Genomic DNA, 25,647 nt, shown 5'->3' with positions numbered 1-25,647 from the left:
GCCGATAGCCGATAACTTATACAGTGACCCCTCGAATTATGATGGCCTCGACATATGATCATTTCAACATATGATGGCCTCTCAGAGCCCATCGTATGTTGAAGGCAGCCTCGACATATGATGCTGCTGTGTGTCGGGGCCATCGTACAAACAGCTATCTGACAGCCCTGACAACTTCACCACCTGACAGATAGTTGTTTAATGTGCCACGTTCTGCCTCCTGTTACTCACATGCTGTCCTGCTAACTCACGCAGGCTTCCACTGTGAGCTCCGTGTAAGCCCCCCCCCCCCAGTGCAGCCATAGCCAATAACATACAGCATCTTGCTGCAGGCATCCAATGAGCTGCTGGCTGCCCTCCCCTTCCTTTCCTATAGAGCTGTAGTCGGCAGGATGGTAATGGAGGACATTCTGTCCCCCCTGAAGGTATTTAAAGAACTGTACAGTACTGTATGCGATGTCACACATCACATACAATACATATACACACAATACACCCCATAAATCAATGTTTCCCTATCAGTGTGCCTCCAGCTGTTGCAAAACTATAACTCCCAGCATGCCCAGACAGTCAATGGCTGTACATGCATGCTGGGAGTTGTAGTTGTGCAACAGCTGGAGGCACCCTGGTTTGTTAAACACTCCCCATACACTCCACATACAATGGTCATCCCAGAACCAATTAGCAGTTTCCCATAGAGATATGTATTCAACATACAATGGTTCCGAGGCCCCAGAACCAATTACCATTTTTACATAGACATATGTACTCGACATATGATGGTTTCAACATATGATGGTTCTCCTGGAACCAATTAATATCATATGTTGAGGGACCACTGTACTGATATTCCGGTATAAGTTATCGGCTATTACCTCCCCCCCCCCCCCCCCGGGCCCGCAGAAGCCGCTGCAGATCAATTATTTAAAGTGGGCGCTTTAAATCAATGAACTGCAATGGCTTTTGCGGGGCCAGAGACCGCCGCCCGCTTCTCTGCCCCTGGCTGTCCTGGGGTCCTCCCTAGTCCAACCACCACCGTCGCTGCCCCACTGCCTCCCCCATCCCCAGTTTTATAATTACCTGTTCCCGGGGACCGCGCTACTTCTGGCTCCGGCGGCGTCCTGAGCCGTCACTGTGCGCACTGACGGTGACACTGGATAATGTCCAAAATCGTGAATATCGCCCGATAATATCGGCCAAACCGATAATCGGTTTATCCCTAGTAAATAATAAACATATGTGGTATCACCACGTGCGTAAATGTCCGATCTATAAAAATATAATGTTAATTAATCCACATGGTCAATGGCGTATAAATAAAAAATACCAATGTCCAAAATTGTGTATTTTTGGTCATTTTGTCTACCCTATAAAAATGTATAAAAAGCGATCAAAACAAAAATAAAAACTACAGATCACATGCAAAAGATGTGTGTGTGAACAGGTCCTTAGAATTTTCTAGATAGGAAAGTGCAGGCAATAAATGGAAGGCCCTACCCAACAATGGGGACCTGTATGACAGCAAGACCGTACCTGTTGCCCATGGCAACCAGAGCTCAGCTATCATTTCCTATACCTCTTCTGGTAAAACGAAAGCTGAGCCCTGATTGGTCGCTATGGGCAACAAGGATAGCCTTAGTGTTAGATAGACCGGGGAAGCCATAAGGGATATATTAGCGCCAATATTACTAATTCCCAGTATCTTATCTCTTATACATTAGTAAAGCCTGACAAAATGGCTGTGCCTCCTAGTGCAGCGCGAAGTGGGCGTGGCTAGAGTCACCTGACCTCATGCGCGTCGTCAAGGAGCCTCGAGTTAATACTTCCGGCAGTTTCTATAGCAACTGTAACGCTTTTTCTGAGTTTCCGCTGCCGTGTGTGTCCATAGCAACCAGAGCCGGGCGGAGAGGTGAGTGATGTCTGCAGGATCAGCTGCATCTACAACCGATCATAGATGGATATTTTTCTCCTGTATTCTTGTTTTCATCATATATGGCTATGTTTTCCAATCTGTGGCTTTCCAGCAGTTGCAAAACTACAACTCCCAGCATGCCCTGACAGCCTTCGGCTGTCAGGGCATGCTGGGAGTTGTAGTTTTGCAACAGCTGGAGAGCCACTGGTTGGGGATCACTGATATGCAGCCTACATTTTCCATAAAGCCTCTAGCTGAGGGTGGGGAGTTTGATCACCGCACCTGATCAATTAAGTAAGGCTGCTTTCACACTATATAATTTCTCTGGTTTAAAGACCCGTTATAATGTTCCGTTAAGGAAACCTTTAAAACCGGCCATTACAAAATCCCATACGGCCGTTACAAAATCCTGGTCAAGTCAATGGGATTTTGTGACCAGCCGTTATGACCGTTATACACCTCTCAACCAGCTCTATCTGTATACTGCTGCTGCTATCTCTATAGGATCAGGATATATATTGCAGTTATACACCTCCCCTCCAGCTCTATTTGTATACTGCTGCTGCTATCTCTATAGGATCAGGGAATATATTGCAGTTATACACCTCCCCTCCAGCTCTATCTGTATACTGCTGCTGCTATCTCTATAGGATCAGGATATATATTGCAGTTATACACCTCCCCTCCAGCTCTATTTGTATACTGCTGCTGCTATCTCTATAGGATCAGGGAATATATTGCAGTTATACACCTCCCCTCCAGCTCTATCTGTATACTGCTGCTGCTATCTCTATAGGATCAGGATATATATTGCAGTTATACACCTCCCCTCCAGCTCTATTTGTATACTGCTGCTGCTATCTCTATAGGATCAGGGAATATATTGCAGTTATACACCTCCCCTCCAGCTCTATCTGTATACTGCTGCTGCTATCTCTATAGGATCAGGATATATATTGCAGTTATACACCTCCCCTCCAGCTCTATCTGTATACTGCTGCTGCTATCTCTATAGGATCAGGGAATATATTGCAGTTATACACCTCCCCTTCAGCTCTATCTGTATACTGCTGCTACTATCTCTATGGGAGGAGGATATATAGTAGTTATACACCTCCCCTTCAGCTCTATCTGTATACTGCTGCTATCTCTTTGGGATCAGGATATATAGTAGTTATACACTGACCCTATGGAGATAGCAACAGTATACAAATAGAGCAGGAAGGGAGGTGCATAATTACTATATATCCTGATCCCATAGAGAGAGCAGCAGGGGGAGGTTTATAGCTACAATATAATCTGATCCTATAGAAATATCAGCAGTATACAGATAGAGCTGGAGAAGAGTTGTATAACTACTGTATATCCTGATCATATAGATATAGCAGCAGTATACAGATAGAGCTGAAGGGGAGCTGTCTGACTAGTATATATCCTTATCCCATAGAGATGGTAACAGGTAGTTCTAGGAGCAATCGGATAGGTAACAATGGGGGAGATTTATTAAAACCTGACCAGAGGAAAAGATGCTGAGTTGCCTATAACAACCAATCAGATCGCTGCTTTCATTTTTGAAAAGGCCTCTGAAAAATGAAAAAAGCGATCTGATTGGTTGTTATGGGCAACTGGGCAACTTTTCCTCTGGACAGGTTTTGATAAATCTGTGGTTCAGAGGGAGTCATCTGACCCGGGACTGACCTCTTCATAAGCACTGTAATTTTCTGTAGCCAGTGATACAGCCGTCACGCTCCCTCCCATAGACTTGCATTGAGGGGGCGGGGCGTGATGTCACATGGGGGCGGAGTCTTGATGTCACGATACTTCGGCCCCGTGGTCGTGAGTCTTCAGACTCGGAGCCTCCGGCGCTGCGTGCAGCGGCGGGAACCCCGCGTTCAGACATCTTATCCCCTATCCAAAGATGTCTTAGAGCCGGAGTACCCCTTTAACAATTTTATTTTTCAGAAGATGTCTGACACAGAAGATGAAGTTCTGGATGAGGAGCAGGAGGGTGAAGAACCTTTAGAAGAGGCGAATGTGGATGAAGAAGCAGAAGAAGAAGAAGAGGGAGAAGATAAGGGAGAGGAGAAGGAGGAAGAGGAGAGGGAAGAAGAGGAGGTGAGGAGACTAACAATATGAACTTGGGATCACAGGATAACGTGCACATCCTCATAGTGTAGTGTTTCCCAACCAGGGTGCCTCCAGCTGTTGCAAAACTACAACTTTCAACATGCCCGGACAGCCGAAGGCTGTCCGGGCATGCTGGAAGTTGTAGTTTTGCAATAGCTGTGTTGTGAAACATTGCTTTATAGCACACCCTCAGAAGAAGCAGCAGCATGGAGGACATTATAGAGCATGCTGGGAGTTGTAGTTTTGCAATAGCTGTGTTGTGAAACATTGCTTTATAGCACACCCTCAGAAGTAGCAGCAGCATGGAGGACATTATAGAGCATGCTGGGAGTTGTAGTTTTGCAATAGCTGTGTTGTGAAACATTGCTTTATAGCACACCCTCAGAAGTAGCAGCAGCATGGAGGACATTATAGAGCATGCTGGGAGTTGTAGTTTTGCAATAGCTGTGTTGTGAAACATAGCTTTATAGCACACCCTCAGAAGAAGCAGCAGCATGGAGGACATTATAGAGCATGCTGGGAGTTGTAGTTTTGCAATAGCTGTGTTGTGAAACATTGCTTTATAGCACACCCTCAGAAGTAGCAGCAGCATGGAGGACATTATAGAGCATGTTGGGAGTTGTAGGTGTGCAACAGCTGGAGGCACACTGGTTGGGAAACACTGTTCCAAAAGGATCAATTTGTCTTTTTTCGGCTGACTTTTTACTGTGTTCCAGACCCCTCCCCATGTGCCGCTGACTGAAGAGATGCTGAAGGAAGGACTATCTCTGCTGTGTAAGACTGGGAATGGCCTTGGTCACGCTTATGTCAAATTAGAAGTGCAAGACAAGTAAGTTTAATAATCTGGGCTGTCATTTATTATTTTCTGATTATGGCGTCTGGCAAATAAGTAATGTAATGTATGTACACAGTGACCTCACCAGCAGAATAGTGAGTACAGCTCTGGAGTATAATACAGGATATAACTCAGGATCAGTACAGGATAAGTAATGTAATGTATGTACACAGTAACCCCACCAGCAGAATAATGAGTACAGCTCTGGAGTATAATACAGGATATAACTCAGGATCAGTACAGGATAAGTAATGTAATGTATGTACACAGTGACCTCACCAGCAGAATAGTGAGTACAGCTCTGGAGTATAATACAGGATATAACTCAGGATCAGTACAGGATAAGTAATGTAATGTATGTACACAGTGACCTCACCAGCAGAATAGTGAGTGCAGCTCTGGAGTATAATACAGGATATAACTCAGGATCAGTACAGGATAAGTAATGTAATGTATGTACACAGTGACCTCACTAGCAGAATAGTGAGTGCAGCTCTGGAGTATAATACAGGATATAACTCAGGATCAGTACAGGATAAGTAATGTAATGTATGTACACAGTGATGTATCTTTTTATATATTCTGAAGATTCTTTGTAGATTTAAATAGTTAATATACCCCATTGAAGAGCTGACCTATGTATCCTGTTTGTCACGTACAGTGTACACTAGCATTGTGTTTCTCCTACAGGGAACTCACAGACATCTCAGTCCTGGAATCTTTTATACATCTCCGTTATGTGGATTTGTCCAACAATTCCCTTCGAGATCTGACTCCACTGGGATCCCTCACCCATCTGCTGAGTCTACGTGTAGACCAGAACCAGCTGGTCAGTGTCAGTGGACTGGGACAGCTGCCTTATCTTCAACAAGTAAGCCTGGCCCAGAATCGCCTTCAGAACCTTCAAGGACTTGCACACCCAAGACTGGAGTCTCTCAATCTCATCGGTTGGTGTTCATCATCATTTCATGGTCCTAAAAATCACCTTGAGTCGGTCTTTTCTCTCTAAATATGATTTATAGAACATGTAGCTTTGCTATAAATGCTCCATGAACATTGGATGATAACCAATATGGCTGCCATTACAAGGTCTGCAGATCAGTACATGATAAGTAATATAATGTATGTACACAGTGACTCCACCAGCAGAATAGTGAGTACAGCTATAATACAGGATATAACTCAGGATCAGTACAGGATAAGTAATGTAATGTATGTACACAGTGACCTCACCAGCAGAATAGTGAGTACAGCTCTGGAGTATAATACAGGATATAAATCTAGATTTTCCTAGCTTGTGACGGAAAATATTAGTTATATGAAGACAGGAGGCGAGTATCTTATGCATTAATCTTTCTTTATTAATGCCCATAGCAGAATCTTTATAACTTCTTTTAATAAAGTTCAAACAAAGAATTTCAATCATAAAACTACAACTCCCAGCAGTCCTAGTAATCCTGTAAGCCACACCCAGGCTGGTGGCCCCTATATAATGGACTGCCCCAGGATGATCCTCCTCTTTCTTGATGCGACAACCTCAGAAACACTGGAAGCACGATAGCCATCCGGAGAACCGCACCGCCACACGAGTCTTCGGCCAGCCGGCCCGCATTCTCCGACTCCAGATCTGGAACATCACCAACGGGTCCATCCCAACGGGGATGGTATCGGAGGAACGTCATCCCAACAGGGGATGAAGACAACCGTCAACTGCTCGACCAGGTCAATCACCAACACGGACACGTCTCCGTCTTTCAGTAACCTGGGAAGAGATAAAGACATCCATCACAGGGTTGGGTCGGGAGGGAAGATACTCGCCTCCTGTCTTCATATAACTAATATTTTCCGTCACAAGCTAGGAAAATCTAGATTTATATATCAGACAGGAGGCTCATATCTTATGCAAGTTCAAAGCTAACAGTTCATAATGATACATCAATACATAAGATACGTAAACTGTCATAAGACCGACATGGAAATATGTTCCTCCGGCCTGAAGTAGAAATGGCGAAAAGTGGTCTCAGAAGACCAATCTGCCGCCATCAAAAGGTCGGAAAGGGAGCCCCCTGAAGAGACTACCTTAGTAGCCATTGCTCCCCTGGTGGAATGAGCACCAAACAGGGAAAGGTCTATGCCTGCCAGTGCCATGGCGGAACGCACCCAACGTGCCAGCGTGGCTGACGAAACCGGGAGGTGCGGTTTAACGTAAGAGACAAGAAGTTGGGGAGAATTCAAGGAACGCAAGGCGGCAGTCTGCGATTCGTAGGCCTGTAGGCAACGGACAACACAAAGCCGCGGATGATCCGGAAAAAACGGGTAGAAGACCGAATGAATACCGGTCTTGGTCCTACGGACCACCGAAAAACTAACTCCCTGAGGCGAAAATTGTCGCCTAGAAATGTCTAGGGCCTTCACGTCCGACACCCTTTTGACGGACACCAAGCACAAGAGCACCGTTAGTTTAAAGGACAACAATTTCAGGGAAAGATCGATGTTGTCTTCCCAGGTGGAAAACATGTCAAGCACCTTGGAAACATCCCAGGTGGTTTGGTACCTGGGCCGCCAAGGGCGTTGAAACTTTACGCCTCTCAAAAGTCTACACACCAGCGGGTGTTTACCAACCGGCAAGGAATCTACCGGGCAGTGATAGGCTGAGATAGCCGACCGATAGACGTTAATGGAGCTATAGGACTTGCCGGATTCAAACGAATCAGCCAAGTAATTCACCACTACTGATACAGGTGCCTGTACGGGATCAACCTGTCGTTGATCACACCAACGCACCCAGAGTCTCCAGGCTGATCGATATGCCGATCTAGTCCCGGGGGCCCAGGCCAAGGCGAGGAGATCCCTAGCTGACTTTGAAAGGTCGCTATCTGCATCTGGGATCCCGAAACCAACCACGCCAGGAGAGGCAAGTTGCCCTCCAGAACTAGGGGGTGAAGACCCTTGGTCGGATTGGTGAGCAGCTGTGGAAAGTGGGGAATCAATCTGGGATAATCCACCGACATCCCCAGAAGGAGGGGAAACCACGGTTGTGTCGGCCACCAAGGGGTGATCAGCACCACAGTCGTATTCGAGTTCGCTATTTGTAAGAGGACCCTGGAAATCAACCGGAAGGGGGGAAACGCATAATGCGTGCCCTTCGGCCAGATTTGGCGGAACGCGTCCACCGCGTACGCCTCCGGGTCCGGCCTCCAGCTGAAAAAGTGGGGTAGCTGGCGATTGAGGTGCGAGGCGAATAGATCCAAGTGGAACGGACCCCAAAGTTGCCTCAGCTGAAGAAAAATGGAACGATCCAGTCGCCAATCGCTGGAATCGAGCAGATAGCGGGAATTCCAGTCGGCAACCATATTGGAGACCCCCGGGATATACTCCGCGATCGGGATTATTTAGCGGGCTAGGCAGAAGTGCCAGAAGTCCTTTGCGACGTTCGCCAGGACTCTCGATTTGGTGCCCCCTAAGCGGTTGACGTATTGCACCGCTGCCACATTGTCCATGCGCAGTAATACACAGCAATTGGACGCGTGTGGTATGAGACTCCTGACGGCGAAAAACGCCGCTAAGAGTTCCAATGCATTGATGTGAAGAGTGGCTTCTGATGCGGACCATGTCCCTCCTGTGGAGGAGCTTCCGTACCGGGCACCCCAACCCCGTCGACTCGCATCCGACTCTATGATAACGTCCGGACTGGAATTGAAAATGGTCTTGCCGTTCCACTCTACGGCATGACGAAGCCACCATCGTAATTCCTCGGTGGTCTCCGGGCAGAGGGGTACCTCGTCCGCATATCTGAGACCCTGCCTCAGATGCATGATCTTGAGCCTCTGTAGGGCCCTGTAGTGAAGCGGGGCCGGGAAGATGGCCTGGATAGAAGCCGCTAGGAGACCCACCAGACGCGCTAGCGCACGTAAGGATAAACAACCCTTTCGTAGGACCGCCCTGATCTCTTTGCGGATCAGGGTAAGTTTTGACTTGGGAAGACGGAGGACGGCCTGATTGGTGTCCACCAGAAATCCCAAGAACTCCATCTCTTGGGCTGGGAGTAGAATAGATTTCTCTAGGTTGATTATGAATCCCAGCCCTTGTAACAATGACATCGTCCATGTCATGTGGAGATATGCTTGAGGTTTGGAATAAGCCATGATGAGGAGATCGTCTAGATAAATGATCAGACGAACACCTCGGCTCCTTAAAGACGCCACCACAGGTTTCATGAGTTTTGTGAAACACCACGGGGCGGAGGATAGACCGAATGGAAGGCAAGTAAACTGCCACATTCGGTCCCTCCAGAGGAATCGAAGTAGGTGTTGTGATTCCCTGTGAATCGGGACGGTGAGGTAGGCGTCCTTCAAGTCTATTTTCACAAGCCAGTCTCCCGGCTGAAGAAGGTCCCGAAGGAAGTGAATGCCCTCCATTTTGAAATGTCGATACTTGACATGTTGTTTCAAGTCCCGGAGGTTGATCACAGGACGATAACCACCCCCTTTCTTCTTTACTAAAAAGAGATTGCTTACGAAGCCCGGAGAGGAGGGTTCCACCTCCATGACCGCCTGCTTGGCTAGGAGGTCTCGTAACTCCTTGTCTATGAGGGTAACGTTTTGGTTTGCAAATCGAATAGGGGGGGGGATAACATTTAGAACCGGTAGTGACTGGAGGTCTATGAGAAATCCCGCTACTGTCTGTAGAATCCACGCGTCTGCCGTAATCGCAGACCAAGCGTGGATAAAATACCTCAGACGCCCCCCCACAGGAATATGAGCAAGAGGAGTGAAAGGTGTACTCACCGGTAGGAGGTCTGGATCGAGGGTAACCACGTCCGCCGCGGCCGCGCCAGGGTCTGCCCCGGGGTGGAAAGAAGGGCGCTGGTTGCGCCACAGGCATGGGATAGGATGGAGCCTGCGAGTATTGGAACTGAGAAGGGGCTCTGCCCTGTGGCCTATAGGATGGGGTGCGGCCGGCAGATCGGCCTCTACCTCTGCCGGCCTTAGGGAAAACCTTATTGGTCCCCGATTTCTTCAATGACGTCTGGGCTTTGTCTAAGCTTGTAAAAAGCCCTACAAATTTGTTAATGTCCTTTATTAAGGAATCCCCAAACAGCATTCCTTCTGCTGAGGGGCCAGGCTCAGATTCTGCCAGGTGGGACAATTGAGGATCCAGGCGCATCAATATTGATCGGCGCCTCTCTATGGAGCAAGTAGTATTAGCGCTGCCAGCTAGGCAGACCGCTCTCTGTGCCCACCCTCGCAATTGTTGGAGGTCCACAGGCTGATCAGTTGCAGCTGCTTGCTCCGATAGGTTCAAAATCTTCGTGAGGGGACCCATTAGGTCTAGAATGCGGTCCTGTATTGACTTAAAGGACCTCTCAATCCCTTTCTTAGGGAATTTTCCAGATTTTAATAAATATTTAGTTAGAATTGGGTCTACCTCTGGGGTAGCTACTGCCTTTCTAGGAATGAAGGGCCTAGGGCACTCTGCTCTCAGTTTATTTCGGCTAGTCCTATCCATGGACTTACGTGCCCACGATTCTACGTATTTAGATACGTGAGGCAAGGGGGTCCATTCACCAGAACGGGGATGAGAGATGCCGTCTGGGTGGAAGAATGGTTCGCCTAGAGCATCTAGGAGGAACTCGCCCTGCGTTGCAGGGTTGGCATCTGTGTCGATCGCCGTGTCCCCAGCATCATCATGAAAAGATTCAGACTCGGAGTGGTCCGACTCGTTGGAATTATCCGACGAGTCCTCATCTGAGGTGTCGACAAATGAGTCGGGTTTAGCCCGTCTAGCGGATCTATGCCCCTTCACATGTATCTCCCTGGGGCCCAGGGGTCGAGTGGTGTCTGAGGGATGCTGGGGTTGGTAGCTCGTGGTTGGAGCTGCCTGGAGCATATTGTTGTCTTCCCCTGCCGGGGAGTCATGTGCCGCCAGGGAATGTTTGCGTTTATGGGACGCTTTCCCTTTCTTAATTGGCGGTTCGCTACCCTGCGAAGGTAGCGGTAGAAAAGTCACTGGTTGTTGGGCTTTAGTGGTCACAGTGACTGAGGCCAGAGCTGCCTGGACCGACTGATTAATGAGGGCCTGAATCTGGCTTGCACTCAAACTGTGCTGAGTCTGTAGAGAAGACCTCCCCTCTGAGGGGGGCATCTGTAGGTTCCTCAGCCATGAAGGGGTTAACTTAATATGAGTATATATAAATATACAGTATCTCTGAGGTAAGTAGTTGAGAGACTCTTACAGGACCAATAAAGGATAGTAGGTATAAATATATATCTATATATAACTATAAGGATATATAACTACAAAGGCTAACACTAATTAGGAGAGTGGAATAAATTCCCTCTCTCCACTGCTTACAGGCTCCTTCCTCTACGCCGTCCGCGCTGTAACTGGCGCTGCGGTGTGAAAAGAAGCCGATAAGCTCCAGTTCCCAGGGATGAAGTCTCGCGAGACTACCTCCCTGGAGCTGATAGGACGTCGCAGAAACGCCCGCTGCATACGTCAGCAGGAGCGAAGGACGTGCGAAGAAAGGAAGAAGGAGGACCCGCCCCCCCCTGCCCGCGCGCGCGCGCGAAGAGCGCGGGAAGAAGATGGAGGAGGAAGGAAGAAAAAGGCGCAGAGGTAAAATGGCGCCGAGCGGGGGAAGGGATGGGGGGGACAGGGAAAAAGAGAAATATTCAGCGATATCTGAACCGGAGGGACGGCTCCGGTGCCTATATAACCCCAACACAGGAAGGGGAAAGAAACTATAGAGTAAGAAATAATGGAAAGTGAACCATGTATATATATATATATATATATATATATATATATATATATATATATATATATTTTATAATATATATATATGTATGGGACAGAAGATACCTTAGGGTATCTGTACAAAATATCAAGTATACAACGTTACACAGTATATTATATGAGACTTATCTGTATGTATGCTGCCATGAGCAGAAAGAAAGAGGAGGATCATCCTGGGGCAGTCCATTATATAGGGGCCACCAGCCTGGGTGTGGCTTACAGGATTACTAGGACTGCTGGGAGTTGTAGTTTTATGATTGAAATTCTTTGTTTGAACTTTATTAAAAGAAGTTATAAAGGTTCTGCTATGGGCATTAATAAAGAAAGATTAATGCATAAGATATGAGCCTCCTGTCTGATATATAACTCAGGATAAGTAATATAATGTATGTACACAGTGATCTCACCAGCAGAATAGTGAGTGCAGCTCTGGAGTATAATACAGGATATAACTCAGGATCAGTACAGGATAAGTAATGTAATGTATGTACACAGTGACCTCACCAGCAGAATAGTGAGTACAGCTGTGGGGTATAATACAGGATATAACTCAGGATCAGTACAGGATAAGTAATGTAATGTACGTACATAGTGACCTCACCAGCAGAATAGTGAGTACAGCTCTGGAGTATAATACAGGATATAACTCAGGATCAGTACAGGATAAGTAATGTATGTACACAGTGACCTCACCAGCAGAATAGTGAGTACAGCTCTGGAGTATAATACAGGATATAACTCAGGATCAGTACAGGATAAGTAATGTAATGTATGTACACAGTGACCCCACCAGCAGAATAGTGAGTACAGCTCTGGAGAATAATACAGGATATAACTCAGGATCAGTACAGCATAAGTAATGTAATGTATGTACACAGTGACCTCACCAGCAGAATAGTGAGTACAGCTCTAGAGTATAATACAGGATACAACTCAGGATCAGTACAGGATAAGTAATGTAATGTATATACACAGTGACCTCATCAGCAGAATAGTGAGTGCAGCTCTGGAGTATAATACAGGATATAACTCAGGATCAGTACAGGATAAGTAATGTAATGTATGTACACAGTGACCTCACCAGCAGAATAGTGAGTACAGGATAACTCAGGATCAGTACAGGATAAGTAATGTAATGTATGTACACAGTGACCCCCACCAGCAGAATAGTGAGTGCAGTTCTGGAGTATAATACAGGATATAACTCAGGATCAGTACAGGATAAGTAATGTAATGTATGTACACAGTGACCCCACCAGCAGAATAGTGAGTACAGCTCTGGAGAATAATACAGGATATAACTCAGGATCAGTACAGCATAAGTAATGCCGAAGGCTGTATGGGCATGCTGGGAGTTGTAGTTTTGCCACAGCTGGAGGCACCCTGGTGGGTAAACACTGGACTAGAGACTGGTGGCTAAAGACGTGTCTGATACTCAGGGCTTCATGTTAAAGAGCAGCTCCCATCATCCTATATTTTTTTTTCTGTCCCTGCCTATTGCACATCTATTCCTAACCCCTCCCTGCTTTTAATTTTTATTTTTACTATATTAAAAATAACTTTTTTTCTGCCTGGTAGTGTGCTCACTACCAGGCAGACTTCCCCAGCAGGCACCACGTCACTGATGCCTGCTGGGGTCTACACTTCCGCCCTTAGTTCATCTATACAGGGTGCCTCCAGCTGTTTCACCACTACAACTCCCAGCTTGCCCTGACATCTATTGGCTGTCAGGGCATGCTGGGAGTTGTAGTAGTGAAACAGCTGGAGGCACCCTGTGTAGAAGAACTATAAGTTAGTGCCATGCGGCGCTACCCTGTTCCCTCCGTCACACCGCCGCCCCCCGCCCGTACTGAAACCCGGAACTCCGCTCTCCCCCAACCCCTATTATAACCACCAACTCCCCTAAGTAATCATAAATAAACATTATTACTGATATTGCGGAGTCCAGCAGCGGGCGTGCAGGGGCAGAGGCGGCGACGACGTGCTGGAGGAGTGGCCTCCCAGCCAGTGGCCGGGGAGCCATTGCGCTCGCTCCCGCCTGTCTGATTGTGTAAATGAATTAGGACCGATTGCCCGGCTGCAATCAGTCTGAATTCAGGCGTGATGTCACGCCGTGCTGCAGCCAGCCACTAGGAGGGAGACCCCTAGTGGCCAGTTTCCAAACGTAAAATTCACCCTGAAAATGAAAAAATAAATAATGAAAATATATTACAGATATGTTGTTGTACATAAGTACTACAACATATCAAAAAATAAAGATGGTGACAGTGCCCATTTAACCCCTTAACGACAAGCGCCGTAAATGTACGTCCTGGTGAGGTGGTACTTAACGCACCAGGACGTACATTTACGTCCTAAGCATAACCGCGAGCATCGGAGCGATGCCCGGATCATGCTTGGCAGGTCCCGGCTGCTTGTCGCAGCCAGGGACCCGCCCATGATGGCGGACATCCGCGGGATCATTAACCCCTCAGATGCTGTGATCAATACAGATCACGGCATCTGCAGCATCGCGGTCACGAAAATGGATGATCGGATCGCCCACAGCGCTGCCGCGACGATCCGATCATCCAGCACGGCAGACGGAGGTCCCCTCACCTTGCTCCGACTGTCTCCCGACGTCTTCTGCTCTGATCTGCCTTCCCGCAGACCAGAGCAGAAGATGACTGATAACACTGATCAGTGCTATGTCCCTATGGGGACTATTAAAGTGTAAAAATAAAAGTAAAAAAAATGGGAAAAACCCCCTCCCCTAATAAAAACATAAATTGTCCCATTTTCCCTATTTCACCCCCAAAAAGTGTTAAAAAAATATTTTATATACATATTTGGTATCGCCGCGTGCGTAAATATCTGAACTATTAAAATAAAATGTTAATGATACCGTATGGTGAACATAAAAATAAAAAAAATTCCAAAATAGATGCTTTTTTATAACATTTTATTCCCAAAAATGTTTATAAAAAATGGATTAAAAGTTTTATATAAGCAAATATGGTATCAATAAAAAATTACAGATCACGGCGCAAAAAATGAGCCCTTATACCGCCGCTTATACGGAAAAATGAAAAAGTTATAGGTCTTCAAAATAGGGGGATTTTAACCTGTTAAGGACTGAGGGCGTATGGATACCGGTGGGGACCGGAGCCGGATTCCTGCTGAAATCGTTCCGCAGATCGCTGGACAATTCAGTCCAGCGATCTGCGGCGGATTCTGGGTCAATCGGGTCTCCAGTGACCCGGTGACGAACAGCCATAGCCAGCAGGGGTGAGGTGGCACTGGTGCCACCTCACGATCGCCCTGATTCGTCAGTCGGTTTACCGGCCGACCAATCAGGGCACCTGCTGCGGGTGCCACTCCCGCAACCCGCTCCACCCCTCTTCCGGAGGACGTGAGTGGGTGCGGGAAGTTGACCCCGGCAGCTGGGGACCCCGATCCCCGGCGATCCGCTGCTTGCAGCAATAGGAGGTGAGTGAGAGCCTCCTTCTGTTGCTTAGCAACAGCTCCAAGCATGCAAAAAGGGCATGCTGGGAGCTGTAGTTATGCAACAGCAGGAGGCAGACCACCACAACTCCCAGCATTCCCACAGCCGGAGGCACATTTTTTCTATGGAAAAGTGTACCTTCAGCTGTTGTATAACTACAACTCCCAACTTGCACAAACAGCCAAAGTGCATGCTGGGAGTTGTAGTGGTGCATCTGCTGGTTGCATAACTACAACTCCCAGCATGCCCGTTGGGTGTCGGTGACTGCTGAGAGTTGTAGATTTGCAACAGCTGAAGGCACACTGGTTGTGAAACTCAGAGTTTTTTTTTTTTACCTAACTCAGTGTTTCATGACCGGTGTGCCTCCAGCTGTTGCAAACTACAACTCCCAGCATGCACCGTACATGCTGGGAGTTGTAGTTTTGCAACAGCTGGAGGCACACTGGTTGTAAAACACTGAGTTAAGTAGCAAACCAGTGTGTCTCCAGCTGTTGCATAGCTACAATCCCCAGCATCCCCAGCCAAAGTAGTATGCCTCCAGCTGTTGCATAACTACAAGTCCCAGTATGCCCTTCCGCTGTCCGTACATGCTGGGGGTTGTAGCTTTTGCAACAGCTGTAGGCACACTGGTTAAGTATCACTGAGTTTGTTACCAAACTCGGTGTTTCACAACCAGTGTGCCTCCAGCTGTTGCAAAACTACAACTCCCAGCATGCACTGATAGACCATACATGCTTGGAGCTGTAGTTTTGCAACAGCTGGAGGCACACTGGTTGTGAAACAATGAGTTTGGTCACAAACTCAGTGATACATAATCAGTGTGCCTACAGCTGTTGCAAAGCTAAAACTCTCAGCATGTACAGTATGTCAGCGCATGCTGGGAGTTGTGGTTTTGCAACAGCTGGAGGTATTTTCCCCCCCAATGTGAACGTACAGGGTACACTCACATGGGCGGAGGTTTATAGTAAGTATCCGGCTGCAAGTTTGAGCTGCGGCAAATTTTCTGCCGCAGCTCAAACTGCCAGCGAGAAACTACTGTGAACCCCCGCCCATGTGACTGTACCCTAAAAACACTACACTACACTAATACAAAATAAAATAAAAAGTAAAAAACACTACATATACACATACCCCTACACAGCCCCCCCTCCCCAATAAAAATGAAAAGCATCTGGTATGCCACTGTTTCCAAAATGGAGCCTCCAGCTGTTGCAAAACAACTACTCCCAGTATTACCAGACAGCCACTGACTGTCCAGGCATGCTGGGAGTTTTACAACAGCTGGAGGCACCCTGTTTGGGAATCACTGGCGTAAAATACCCCTATGTCCACCCCTATGCAAGTCCCTAATTTTGGCCTCAAATGCGCATGGCCCTCTCTTTTTGAAGCCCTGTCGTATTTCAAGGCAACAGTTTAGGGTCACATATGGGGTATCGCCGTACTCGGGAGAAATTGTGTTACAAATTTTGGGGGGTATTTTCTGCTTTTACCCTTTTTAAAAAATGTAAATTTTTGGAGAAAACAAGCATTTTAGGGAAAAAATAAAAAAAAATTTACATATGCAAAAGTCGTGAAACACCTGTGGGGTATTAAGGTTCACTTTACCCCTTGTTATGTTCCACGAGGGGTCTAGTTTCCAAAATGGTATGCCATGTGTTTTTTTTTGCTGTTCTGGCACCATAGGGGCATCCTAAAGGTGACATGCCCCCCAAAAACCATTTGTCGCTCCTTCCCTTCTGAGCCCTCTACTGCGCCCGCCGAACACTTTACATAGACATATGAGGTATGTGCTTACTCGAGAAAAATTGGGTTACACATACAAGTAAAAATTTTCTCCTTTTACCCCTTGTAAAAATTCAAAAATTGGGTCTACAAGAACATGCGAGTGTAAAAAATTAAGATTTTGAATTTTCTCCTTCACTTTGCTGCTTTTCCTGTGAAACACCTAAAGGGTTAAAACACTTACTGAATGTCATTTTGAATACTTTGGGGGGTGTAGTTTTTATAATGGGGTCTTTTATGGGGTATTTCTAATATGAAGACCCTTCAAATCCACTTCAAACCTGAACTGGTCCCTGAAAAATGAGAAAATTTTGTGAAAAATGTGAAAATTGCTGCTGAACTTTGAAGCCCTCTGATGTCTTCCAAAAGTAAAAACTTGTCAATTTTATGATGGAAACATAAAGTAGACATATTGTATATGTGAATAAAAAAAAAATTATTTTGAATATCCATTTTCCTTACAAGCAGAGAGCTTCAAAGTTAGAAAAATGCAAAATTTTCAATTTTTTTCATCAAATTTGGGGATTTTTCACCAAGAAAGGATGCAAGTTACCACAACATTTACCACCATGTTAAAGTAGAATATGTCACGAATTTTTTTTTCGGAATTAGAATGATAACTAAAAGCATTCCAGAGTTATTAATGTTTAAAGTGACAGTGGTCAGAATTGCAAAAAAACTGCCGAGTCCTTAAGGTGAAAAAGAGCTAAGTCCTTAAGGGGTTAAACGTACTAATTTGGTTAAAAAGTTTGTGATTTTTTTTTTTAAGCGCAACAGTAATAGAAAAGTATGTTATCACGGGTATCATTTTAATCGTATTCACCCAAAGAATAAAGAACAAATGTCATTTTTACCGTAAATTGTACGGCGTGAAAACTAAACCTTCCAAAATTAGCAAAATTGCGGTTTTCTTTTTAATTTCCCCACACAAATAGTATTTTTTTGGTTGCACCTTTACTATACATTTTATGGTAAAGTGAGTGATGTCATTACAACGGACAACTGGTTGCGCAAAAAACAAGCCCTCATACTATGGATGAAAATATAAAAGAGTTATGATTTTTGAAGGCGAGGAGGAAAAAACTTAAGAATTAAATTGTCTGCGTCCTTAAGGCCCAAATGGGCTGCGTCCTTAAGGGGTTAATGTTTCTATTCTTTCATTGTAGGAAATGAGATCCATATCTTGGAAAGTCTGGATTGTCCAAAGCTGAATAGTCTGCACACCCTGGAGCTCCGGGGAAATAAACTGCAGAGCACAGCCGGCCTGTACCTGCCCAGCCTGCGGGAGCTATACCTGGTAAGTGCAGACCAGGGGCAGCTGTTAGGCCCGGGTCACACGGTTCATGCAAAGCTGCCGACGGAAGTTTTCTCCATAGACGGCAATGTCTGCAAAGCGGATTCTGCCAGAAGTATGGAAAAGTTTATTCTTTTGGTGGCAGGACTTCAGGGGCCGCAAAAATTCTGTAGTGTGCACTGTGCAGAGGAATCCTATTGTCACTAATAGGACTATGCTGCATCGGAATTTTCAAGTGAAATTCTGCTTGGAAATTCCGTAGTGTGAACTCGGCCATTGTGATCCTCCTACTGCCGTGGTGTCTGACTCCTTGTAGCTCACATTCGGTCTACAACATGTAGTCAGTTAATTGTTTTCACCCACTTTTGACAACCACTTATTGTTAAAGGGGTACTCTGAAGGAAAATAATTTTTTTTTTTAAATCAACTGGTGCCAGAAAGTTAAACAGATTTGTAAATTACTTCTATTAAAAAATCTTAATCCTTCCAGTACTTATCAGCAGCTGTATGCTCCAGAGGAAGTTTTTTTTCTTTTTGAATTTCCTTTCTGTCTGACCACAGTGCTCTCTGCTGACACCTCTGTCCATGTCAGGAACTGTCCAGAGTAGAAACAAATCCCCATAGCAAACATATCCTGCTCTGGACAGTTCCTTACATGAACAGAGGAGGTTCATTAACTGCAACAGTAACATAGCACTCCATAGACCCTATTATAACTAATAGGTAACTCTATGCGCTTATGGCCCCCTGCCCGCCCGATAAGTAGTCCACTGGGAGGAGAGCTATACTCACCTAGTCCTACTGCTCTGGCTGTAATCACGCCCCCTCAGCATGATTGACAGCCCTGGTCACCGCTCAGCTCCCTAAGCAGATGGAGCAGAGTGATGATGCGGGCTGTGCCTGGGCTGTCACGCTGAGGGGGCGTGATTACAGCCGAACCAGCAGGGCTAGATAAGTATAGTTTCCCACCTAGGGTTCTACTTATGGGGCTGGCAGGGAAGACTATTAAACTATATATCCTTACCATCCCTGCGGGCAGGAACGTCTCCTGGGATGGTAAGGAAGAAGATATTACCATATATAATGCTTTGCTATGCGGTATATATGGTCAAATCTAATGAGAGGTTTCCTTTAACTTCTACAGTTATGGTGCAGTAAGGGTAGCCAAGTGGTAGGTCCTCATTTAAGGAGCGAGTGAAGCCATACAAGATTCACCATTAAAGGGGTACTCCAGTAGAAAAAAAATGTTTTCAAATCAACTGGTGCCAGAAAGTTAAACAGATTTGTAAATTACTTCTATAATCCTTCCAGTACTTATCAGCTGCTGTATACTACAAATATACTACAGAGAAATTTGTGAAGTTCTTTCCAGTCTGACCCCAGTACTCTCTGCTGACACCTTTTGTCTGTGTCAGGAACTGTCCGAAGCATCAGAGGTTTTCTGTGGGGATTTGCTTCTAATCTGGACAGTTCCTGACATGAACAGAGGTGTCAGCAGAGAGCACTCTGGTCAGACTGGAAAGAACAACTCAACTTTTTCTGTAGTATATCTGTAGTATACAGCAGCTAATAAGTACTGGAAGTAATTTACAAATCTGTTTAACTTTCTGGCACCAGTTGATTTGAAAACATTTGTTTTCCACTTGTTTCCACCTAAGTTCCCCTTTAACAATATCTAATGGGCAACTCCTCTCCCTCCCTGCACATGTCACAGAGCATGGCCACCATACTCTCCCATCAAAGTCTCAATAGGTTGTTCCGTATATGGTAGTATCGGTCGATAAGACTTGTATGTTATAATATCACCTCTAATTTACAGTGATATTTTTTTTTAACTCCTCCAGGCCCAGAATAACATAAAGACTTTGGGAGGACTAGACAATCTGGTTCACCTCACCAGCCTTCATCTGAGAGATAACCAGCTGGAGAATCTGGACGGGTTCTCGGAGAACATGCGGGCCCTGCAGTATCTTAATCTCAGGTTCGTGTGACCTTTAGATGTCTTTTGCCTATTTTAGAGAGCTTCTATATCAGCTTATCTTAGCTCTGTATACTCCTGTGTAGGGGTAACCTCATACCCAGGCTACAGGAGGTGGAGAAGCTCAGGGTCCTGCCCATGCTGCGGGCGCTGGTCTTACGAGAGAACCCATGCGAGGAGGAAGATGGTTACCGCCTGGAGACTCTGATCGCACTGCCCCATCTGGAGAGACTTGATAAGGATTTTTTTGAGGAGGAAGAAAGAACTGAAGCTGCAGAGACACAAAAATCAAGAATGGAGGATGGGGTAAGTAGCGTGTTTCTCCGAAAATAAGACCAGGTCTTATATTAATTTTAGTCACCAAAAACACACTAGGGCTTATTTTCAGGGTAGGGCTTATTTATTTACATGTGATGGGCGCATCTCCCCCCCCGCCGGTTTATCAGCCCAGTGCTGCACCCCACATCGGGGGGCTAATCGTACTGTATGTCACCCGCGAGTGCAGCTTCTCTCCCCCCCCTGCCAAATAATTATCAGCCGCTGCGCTGTACTTGTAAAGTAGCTTGAGCATGAAGGGCCCACATATACACCTGAATGTTTTTTACGTAGCACACACCTCTATACTTTTAAACACTGACCAATACCTTTGCGCCAAAAGAGCAGTTAAGTATTCCTGTGCCCGGGCTGCAAATATTTAAAAACATACTTTAACTTACCTTCGTCCTCCGTTCCCACGTTGCTAAGGAACCGGCCTCATGGTCCCTCCGCTGTTCTTGCTGCGGTCCTGGGGATGGAAATGTCACAGAGCCTCCAGCCTATCACCGGCCGCAGCGATGTCCCGCCTCTTCCGATGATAGGCTGAGCCCACTGTCATGTAAGAAGCCGGCCGACTCCTTACATGACAATGCGCTCAGCCTATCATCGGCAGAGGCGGGACATCACTGCGGCCGGTGATAGGCTGGAGGCTCTGAGACGTCACAACACAAGGGAGCAGCAAGAGCAGCGGAGGACAGTGAGGCCGGTTCCTTAGCAACGCGGGAACAGAGGACGAAGGTAAGTTAAAGTTTGTTTTTTAACATTTGCAGCCCGGGCATTGCCTAGGTCAGTGGTCTTCAACCTGCGGACCTCCAGATGTTGCAAAACTACAACTCCCAGCATGCCCGGACAGCCAACGGCTGTCCGGGCATGCTGGGAGTTGTAGTTTTGCAACATCTGGAGGTCTGCAGATTGAAGACCACTGGCCTAGGTCTTATTTTCGGGGTTGGGCTTTTATTGCAGCCCACCCCGATAATCCAGCTAGGGCTTATTTTCGGAGTAGGGTGTATTTTTCGGGGGGTATATATAGAAAGAGCGGAGACCAAGGCTCTTCACAAGTTGTGTATTCAGAAGGATTGAAGGATTTGGAGTGATGGACACCAAACAATCTACGTCTCTCTTTCAGATCACGGAGTCGTAAAATAAGAGATTCAGCTACTCAACAAAAATGGCTCCGCTGTTATAACTGGAAGCGGGATGATGTCATAATGTAAAGCGCCATTCACATGTGTCCGCTTTGATATGGGATTTCAGAACAGATTCCCTGTCAAATCCAACAACAATCCACATCCACTGCATGTGACGATGGTTTCTACAACCCTGTTCACATGCTATCAAATGTTTCCTCTCAATTTTTTGCCTTCACTGCAAAACACCAAGGAACAGTCCCAGTGAATAACGATGGGGGCGAATCCTCATCGGGATCTGCTGCACATCCGCAGCCGAAATCTGGGTATAAGATCTTATAGTAAAATATGTATCAGGCTTGCAATATGCAATTCTGAGAACCATTAAAGGGGTACTCCGGTGGAAACGTTTTATTTTATTTTTTAAATCAACTGGTGACAGAAAGTTAAACAGATTTGTAAATTACTTCCAGTATATATTAGCGGCTGTATACTACAGAGGAAATTATTTTCTTTTGTCTGACCACAGTGCTCTCTGCTGACACCTCTGTCCATTTTAGGAACTGTCCAGAGCAGGATAGGTTTGCTATGGGGATTTTCTCCTACTCTGGACAGTTCCTGACATGGACAAAGGTGTCAGCAGAGAGCACTGTGGTCGTGACAGAAAAGAAATCCAAAAAGAAAAGAATTTCCTCTGTAATATACAGCCGCTAATAAGTACTGGAAGGATAAAGATTTTTTTAATAGAAGTAATTTACAAATCTGTTTAACTTTCTGGCATCAGTTGAAAAAAAAAAAAAAAAAAAAATATATATATATATATATATATATATATATATATATGTGTTTTCCACCGGAGTACCCCTTTAGCAATCCCTAAAATCAGCAGCATAGCCCATGATTACATAGGAAGGAGTGTACTATCCTGGAATACTCTGCAAGTGCAAAATAAGGGGAGAGGAGTCATATTTTGGGCAATAGTCTGCAGGTTCTATAATGGGAGCCTATTTGCAATACCCTTCTGGTGCTATAGTGGGGAATTAGCTTGCAATACCCTGGGGGTGCCATCTTTAGTATTCTGCAGGTGCCAGAAGAATGGACTTTTATGCAATACTTTACAGGTGCCAAAATGGAAAGTAGTTATCTTAAAATACCCTAGTAGTGTGAGAAGGTAGGCTGTGCTATCCGGAAATACTCTGCAGGTGGTTGCAGAGGTCTGTTCTGAAATACAGTGGTCCCTCAAGTTACAATATTAATTGGTTCCAGGACGACCATTGTATGTTGAGACCAGAACTCTATGGAAACCTGGTAATTGGTTCTGAAGCCACCAAAATGTCATCCAAAAATAGGAAAAAGTGAGGATTAAAGAAAAATAAGTAGATAACTAATACAGATAAAGCAAGTCCTTACATATAAAAGCAATAAAGAGCTGCTGGGAGCTGTAAATCCTTGTCTGTGTCCTGTACAGTACACGCAATGTCCTAAAAAAGTCAAATGAGTCGCCCTTACTTGGTGTCCAAAGTAGCGGCCAACCCTGGCACAGGTAAAGAGTAGTACAGAACATGTAATACATCCCTGTACTGTAGGGGGCGCTACCAGACACCAGTCAGTGCATACACTTCAGTAATACAGGTAAAGAGTACAGAACATGTAATACCTCCCTGTACTGTAGGGGGCGCTACCAGACACCAGTCAGTGCATGCACTTGAGTAATACAGGTAAAGAGTACAGAACATGTAATACCTCCCTGTACTGTAGGGGGCGCTACCAGACACCAGTCAGTGCATGCACTTCAGTAATACAGGTAAAGAGTAGTACAGAACATGTAGTACCTTCCTGTACTGTAGGGGGCGCTACCAGACACCAGTCAGTGCATACACTTCAGTAATACAGGTAAAGAGTACAGAACATGTAATACCTCCCTTTACTGTAGGGGGTGCTACCAGACACCAGTCAGTGCATACACTTCAGTAATACAGCTAAAGAGTAGTACAGAACATGTAGTACCTTCCTGTACTGTAGGGGGGCGCTACCAGACACCAGTCAGTGCATACACTTCAGTAATACAGGTAAAGAGTAGTACAGAACATGTAATACCTCCCTGTACTGTAGGGGGCGCTACCAGACACCAGTCAGTGCATACACTTCAGTAATACAGGTAAAGAGTACAGAACATGTAACACCTCCCTGTACTGTAGGGGGTGCTACCAGACACCAGTCAGTGCATACACTTCAGTAATACAGGTAAAGAGTACAGAACATGTAACACCTCCCTGTACTGTAGGGGGCGCTACCAGACAGCCAGTCAGTGCATACACTTCAGTAATACAGGTAAAGAGTAGTACAGAACATGTAATACCTCCCTGTACTGTAGGGGGCGCTACCAGACAGCCAGTCAGTGCATGCACTTCAGTAATACAGGGGTTTTACCAGTGAATGCCCATTCTGATTGGTCAGATCTTCCGGCCATTAACACGTTTCACAGATCTGGACTGTCTGTAGCATTGTATGGGGAGTCTGGTTTCAAGTTACAATAGTCCAGAAAAGACCATTGTATATTGAAACTATCCATTGTAAGTTGAGGGATCACTGTACTATGCCTATGCAATACTCTGAAAAAAGATATCTCCATTTAAACTTTGCAGGTGCCATGAGCAGGGATCATGTCTTGCTGTTGTTTGGTTTGAGCCTCAATACTCTGCAGGTGCTAAAAGGTGGGAGTCTATCCTGCTCTACTGTGCAGGTTCCACAAGAGGCTGACCTACAATATCCTGATAAGGAAAGCTCACCCCCCCCTGTATTATCCCGGACCCTCTCAGGTAGTGCTCTGCAGGTACCAGCTTTTGTATTGCAATCCTTCGCAGGTGTCTGGGGGACATTAGTTCTCTTTTTTATTTTCATTTACAGCAAAACTATAAGTAAATGGACATGTATTTCTATCACTTGTGTCAGTTTATTTTGTTGCATGTATCCTTGGTTCTGTGCGCTGACTCTTACATTTGGGGCCTTCTTGCTCTGATAGTGTATGTCTATGGACATATACTACCGCACAGACAATCATTTGCACCTTTTTACTTGCTATGTAGAACAGTGTTTCCAAATCAGGGTGCCTCTAGCTGTTGAAAAACTACAACTCCCAGCATGCCCGGACAGCCAACGGCTGTCCGGGCATGCTGGGAGTTGTAGTTTTGCAACAGCGGGAGGCACCCTGGTTTTGAAACCCTGCCTTAGGCCTTAAAGGGGTTATCAAGGAAAAAAACTTTTATTTATATATCAACTGGCTCCAGAAAGTTAAACGGATTTGTAAATTTCTTTTATTAAAAAAATCTTAATCCTTCCAATAATTATCAGCTGCTGAAGTTGAGTTGTTCTTTTCCCTCTGGCAACAGTGCTCTCTGCTGACATCTCTGCTTGTCTCGGGAACTGCACAGAGTAGGAGAGGTTTGCTATGGGGATTTGCTTCTACTCTGGACAGTTCCCGAGACAGGTGTCATCAGAGAGCACTTAGACAGAAAAGAACAACTCAACTTCAGCAGCCCATAAGTACTGAAAAGATTAAGATTTTTTTTTTATAGAAGTAATTTACAAATCTGTTTAACTTTCTGGAGCCAGTTGATGTAAAAAAGTTTAAAAGTTTTTTCCTTGTTACCCCTTTAATTTCATGTTTCTTATTACACCGTGACCTCAAAATGCGGCATAAATGATGGATTCCATAATAATAATTCCTAATCCTATTTAATGCCTTATCAATTCTAAGATCTCTGCTTTCTGTCAGTAAAGAGGAATATTCAAACTGACATCTAATTACGATTTGTATTCGTAAAAGGTTCAACTTCTATGCTCAGATAATCATTTGCATCTTTTTTACTTGCTGTGTAGAACAGTGTGCCTCCAGCTGTTCAAAACGACAACTCCCAGCATGTGTGCCTCCAGCTGTTTAAAAATCAGTGTGCCTCCAGCTGTTTCAAAACTACAGTGTGCCTCCAGCTGTTTCA

The 25,647-nt window shown here is 45.5% G+C and overlaps 1 protein-coding gene across 4 annotated transcripts; it reads left to right on the top strand.

Annotated features, from left to right (window-relative positions):
• Nucleotides 1-1,631: 1,631 nt before the first annotated feature.
• LRRC23 (leucine rich repeat containing 23) lies at nucleotides 1,632-24,606 on the top strand. Of its 4 annotated transcripts, none has more exons than XM_056529994.1 (8): nucleotides 1,632-1,909; nucleotides 3,878-4,027; nucleotides 4,756-4,868; nucleotides 5,565-5,821; nucleotides 18,105-18,235; nucleotides 20,077-20,213; nucleotides 20,297-20,516; nucleotides 21,652-22,140. In XM_056529994.1, the coding sequence occupies exons 2-8, from the start codon at nucleotides 3,878-3,880 to the stop codon at nucleotides 21,664-21,666; spliced, it is 1,023 nt and encodes a 340-aa protein (XP_056385969.1). In that variant the 5' UTR covers nucleotides 1,632-1,909; the 3' UTR covers nucleotides 21,667-22,140. The 4 variants fall into 4 exon arrangements, with proteins under 4 accessions (XP_056385969.1, XP_056385968.1, XP_056385967.1 ...); XM_056529993.1 differs by having other exon boundaries at nucleotides 1,632-1,932; nucleotides 3,875-4,027; XM_056529992.1 differs by having other exon boundaries at nucleotides 1,633-1,909; nucleotides 3,875-4,027.
• Nucleotides 24,607-25,647: the final 1,041 nt, after the last annotated feature.

The sequence above is a fragment of the Hyla sarda genome, chromosome 7 (genome assembly GCF_029499605.1).
Source record: "Hyla sarda isolate aHylSar1 chromosome 7, aHylSar1.hap1, whole genome shotgun sequence".
Lineage (NCBI taxonomy): Eukaryota > Metazoa > Chordata > Amphibia > Anura > Hylidae > Hyla > Hyla sarda.
The sequence above is the reverse complement of the archived record's forward strand: the minus strand, read 5'-3'. Positions and strand labels throughout refer to the sequence as shown.